Source organism: Bison bison, unplaced genomic scaffold (assembly GCF_000754665.1).
Source record: "Bison bison bison isolate TAMUID 2011002044 unplaced genomic scaffold, Bison_UMD1.0 scf7180017864516, whole genome shotgun sequence".
In the NCBI taxonomy this organism is placed as follows: domain Eukaryota; kingdom Metazoa; phylum Chordata; class Mammalia; order Artiodactyla; family Bovidae; genus Bison; species Bison bison.
The window spans coordinates 1748530-1753325 of record NW_011495069.1 but is presented as its reverse complement, the minus strand read 5'-3'; the positions used below and the strand labels follow the sequence as shown (position 1 = coordinate 1753325).

Genomic DNA, 4796 nt, shown 5'->3' with positions numbered 1-4796 from the left:
CTTCCTGGGCCTCCTGGGGGCAGGGGCACTGGCCGTGCACCCATCCAGCTCTGGACATCGCTTGTACAGGCTCACCTGGGCTGCAGCGTAGCGAGGTGAGGGGGCCCCCAAAGCGCCTCCGCTGGGGAGCGCATGAGAAACGAGCCCCGCCCCAGACCTGCTGAGCCGACTCTGCGCGTGAGCGCGGTCCCCGGGTGACGCCCACGCTCGTCCCAGTGAGAGCGTGAGCTTAGCTGAAGTCCCATCCCTGCTGACTGGTTGTTTGTGGCCTTAGACAGGTCACACCTCTCTGAACCTCAGCTCTCTCATCTGCAAAATGGGTTTGGGGAAAATGTCTTTACAGGAGAGGGTTAAGAGGTCAGATGCAAGCCAATGAGATGTGTCCAGGGCACTGAGCCCAGTGCAGGGGACTCGAGTGGTGCTCGCCAATCAGTGGGCTGCTGCTACTGCGACTCCTGTGTCTGAGGATCCAAAGACGTGGCTTGTGTCTTCGCTCTGCGTTGACCTGAGACACATTGCTCTCCTTTGCTGGGCCTCACTTTTCCTGTCTGTTCAATGGGTCTGTTGACCCGCTGCCCCACCTTCCTCACGAGAAGGTTGCTTCCAGGAAAAGGAAAAGTGAGAGGGGGCTGGCCTCATCCCAGAGGCTCCTCTGAGAAGCTGGTGTGTGTGTGGGGGTGAGATGCCCCTGGGTGCCCACATCCCATCCCTGCCGCCCCCCTTATCTGGCTGTTGCTGCAGGAACGCAGTAGCGAGGCCGGCCCTGGGGGCCAGGCTGTGGTCAGCGCCCTCCCTTGGCCCCGCTCTGCTCAGCAGCTTTGGAAGCCAGCCCCCTGCCCCCCTCGGGGCAGCGTGGCCAGGAGGGATGATTCAGCTCGGGCCCTGTATTCTGGGCCTCGGCCTCGCTCGAGGGCAGCCCTGGACACCCTGTGCAGCTGGGCGAGCTGGGGGCAGCCTTGAGCTTCTCTCCACCTGGGCTTCCCGTTCCCCAGCTGTTCCCTGGACTCCTGGCCCTGCCCATGGCATGCTGGGTGACCTTGGGCAGGCTCCTCTCACACACAGGGCCTCGGTGTCCCCATTTGTGCCACAGGAGTGTTCCATGAGACAGTCCTGCCCGGGTCAGACTCTTAGACTCTCTCCCTGCCCCTCCTTGGGTCCCTCTGTATCTCTCATCCACGCCAGGACGCCCACCCAGCCCCGCTGCCCACGGGGTTCTGAACTCTGCCGCCCACTGCCGATCGAGGCCTGGCTGCCACCGCCGGGGGCTGGTGAAGACCAAAGGGAGGGGGGAGTGTGTGTGTCTTCTGGGAGCCTTGCCCGGGGCCGTCTGTGTCTCGTGTGGGAAAGGGGAGGAATTTTCCTCTGTGTGTGCAAACAGTATCCGTTTTCTCTTGTTTCCAAAAGCCAGTGACGTAACCCGCTCTTCAGCCATCCCTCCCCTCTGGCCTATTTTTAGCTGGCCCCGACAGCATCCTCAAGGCTTCAGACCTGCCTGTTCTGAGGCTATGTAGGGAGGAAGCCCCAGGGTGAAGAAAGAGAGAAGCCCCCCGTCTGTTTGTCCCGCGGTTGGAGAAGGGCCCACCTCTCTGGGGCAGCAGGTGGGGAGGGGGTCAGGGCTCCCCGGGGTCCACGGTCCACGGGGAGCCCAGCAGGGTCACCAGCACCCGATCTGGAGCCCCCAGCGAGTCTGAGTCCTGGCCCTGCCTGCCCTCACCCTCACTTAGGCATGAAATGTGCTTGTGTCCAACTCTGCGACCCCATGAACTATAGCCCACCAGGCTCTTCTGTCTGTGGGGATTCTCCAGGCACAAATACTGGAGTGGGTTGCCATGCCCTCCTCCAGGGGATCTTCCCTACCCAGGGATCGAACCCAGGTCTCCCGCTTTGCAGGCCAATTCTTTACCATCTGAGCCGGCAGTGAAGCCCAGGCATTAAATAAGTGAGACTTATATCTCTTTTTTGTTTTAATGTAATAAAACAGACCTGGGTTTGAAGTCCAACCCCATCCCCTAACTAGCTGTGTGTTTTTGGGCAAGATATGTAACCTCTCTGAGCCTCAGTTTCCTCATCTGTAAGAAAGGGATGATAACAGCTACGTGGGAGATGTCTTTGTTGGTTAGGGTAGGTGGCATGACAGATTGACTGAGATTGCAATGGTTGGCACGAAAAAAGTTTGTTTTTTGTGGGTGCAAAGGAGAGCCTGAACGCGGTGTTGGGTGTATCCTGACACCTGAGAACAGCCTCAGGACCGCGTCTCACGGGAACGGAAGGGGCAGCGGCATTTGGGCAGCACCTTGCACTGAGCGCACAGGGGCGGGGCGGGGGCCCCTCCCCCACGTCTCCCTCGGGGCTGTGCTCACGCCCGGAGCCTGGCGCTCGTCTCCTGGCATCGTGCATCCACCCACCGCCCCCTTGCCTGGGAGCTCCGGGACACAGGCAGGGCTGGAGTCCCTGCTGCACCTTCCTCAGCCAGCGTGGGGGCGATCCAGGGCGGGTGCTGGCACTGTGCCTGGGGGTGGGCTGCCCGGGAGAGGCCACCCTCTGACCGCCTGTCCCTCTTGGCTGTTGCAGGTGGGAGGAGGAGCTCGCCAAGCGCGTGAACCTGCAGACCATGGTGGACACGCTGCAGGAGGTAAGAGGTCCCGGCCGGGAGAGGCTGGGGGCGAGCCACGCGGTCGAGGGGCGGGGCTGGGGGCCAGTTCCCAGCACAGCCTCTGGGCTGTGTCAGCTCAGCCTCTCCTCTGTGGAGCCAGGAGCCTCTCCCATCGCCCCTGCTTGGGGGCTGGGAAGGCACCCCCGGCACACAGTTGCAGAAAAGCCTGGGCACAAGAGCCCTGTTGCTGTCTCAGCCACGCAGGACTGGACTTGGGGCCAAGTGCCTCGGAAAGGGCTGGGGGGCTTGTCGCCAGGTGGGCTCCCAGCCCCAGTGGTGCTCCACGGCAGGTGTGAGGACGGCCTCTGGCTTTTCTGGCTTGGTGGCTCTGTGTTCTGGGCCCTGCTTCACATGGGCTGATGGTGCACCCCGGGCAGCAGACTTGACCTTCTCAGCTTTGTTTTCCTCTCTGCCAAATGGACACAAGAGTGGCAACCCCGTGAGAAGCCATGGGTGACTGTTTTTAACACTGAAAACATCGCCTTCTGATAGTTAAAGCATGGATCGCCTACATAAATAACCAAAGAAGAAAGAAAGAAGATAAGCGTTGATCTTCTAAGGAAGTTAGGGATTAAAATAATGTCAAGGAGACATTAAAAGACATCAACGTCAAGGAATGGTTAAAATAACGTGTAGAAGGAAAAGCATGAAGGTTCCCTCCCCCCAGCCCTGCTTTCTTTTGTGAGAAAAGGTCTTTTTACTTTACAAACGTAACATGTTCACGGGCCAACACTTGGAAAGTTCAGGGAAGCACAGAGAAGAAAACAAAACTTAGCCTCCGGTTCTCCCCGCCCCATTGTTGCTGAGTTGGCGCGTGACCTTCTGGGCGTTTGTGTGTACATGTACAGCCCCTGGGTGTGCACGCTCAGTGAGGTTGACACGCGTGATGTTGCCATTCTGGAGATCGGAGATGGTCACGTATCGGCACTTTGACGTACATTGACCTGCTATTTTGACCTACTGGAATCGCTTTTATATCTACTTTTTCTCTCAACGTCTGCCATGGATTTTTCCATCCAATTTACAGTTCTCAGAAAAGAATTGTTTCAGGCCGAGGGGTGAAGTGAGGGCTGAGCGGGGAGCCAGGCTGGGTCAAGGTCTTGGCTCCCCTCCCCTGGGGCACAGAGGCACCCGGCATGGTTGGATGTCAGGCATCCATCTGGGGCTCTAAAGCCCGGTGTCTGGCCTCTCCGCCCCGCATCAGGGAGCCCACCCAGCCCCCCCTGACCCCTCCCCGGTCTCCGTTCCTTGTAGGCAGCGCAGGAGGCGGAAGCCATCCAGGAGGAGATGAATGAGAAGATTGAGCGTCTCAAGGCCGAGCTGGTGGTGTTTAAGGGACTCATGAGTGACGTAAGTGCCTCCGGCCGCCACCCCCCAGGTGTCATGAACCACCCCCCCCACTCCCCCACCCATCATGCAGAATGCTTCATTCACTCCGAGGCTCCAGAGCTCGGCTTCTAGTTAGAGTCCTGGCTGGCTGTGTTTGACCTGTGAGGATGACGGATGCATCAGAGATCAGGCCCCCCTCCCCGCCCCACCCTCTGCTTCCCGTGGTCTGAGTAGAGATGCATTAATCAGCTGCTTAACCCATCCGCCCGCCCCGGGGCTCCTCTGACAGCCTGTGTGCATTTGCTCCGACTCCGCCGGCTCACCAGCGTGGGGGCGGGGGGGGCGGGGGCAGCCGGGGGCCTCTGTGTCTGGGAGTGGGGGATGCCGATGGCAGGCTGAAGGGGACCCCGGGTCTGGTCTGCGCCGGCCCAAAAGGCCACCCGAGCCAGCGGCCTCCCTGAGGTTGCTCTGTTGAGTCGGGACTGGCCGGTATGCGCGTCCTTGGGACAGTCGGAGCTCCTCTGAGTCACTGTGGGCGGGGGGCAGCTGTTGGCAGAGCAGCAAGGGCCTCCTTCCTGCTGGGGACCTGGTTTCCTGCCACCTTCGGGCCGCGGGCAGTATGTAGAGAAAGACTGCAGGAGGGAGACAGAGCCCAGGACGGATGCCTCCACCGGCCGTGGCTTCTGCCCTGGGCGGTGTGAGGCTGGGGTGGCTGGAAGAGGGCAGCAGGCCCCCCTTACCGGGGTCTGGGCGACCCCCACCCATCCGAGGTAGCCCCCACCGTCAGCCTAGGAGGAATCTTTGCTGGGGAGAG

The 4796-nt window shown here is 60.5% G+C and overlaps 1 protein-coding gene across 1 annotated transcript in view; it reads left to right on the top strand.

The window, feature by feature from the left end:
• IFFO2 (intermediate filament family orphan 2) overlaps positions 1 to 4796 on the top strand; it is a 55554-nt gene that overhangs the window by 37531 nt on the left and 13227 nt on the right. Inside the window, 2 exon segments of the mRNA XM_010830223.1 lie at positions 2572 to 2632; positions 3908 to 4003. Coding sequence (XP_010828525.1) covers positions 2572 to 2632; positions 3908 to 4003 — 157 coding nt within the window.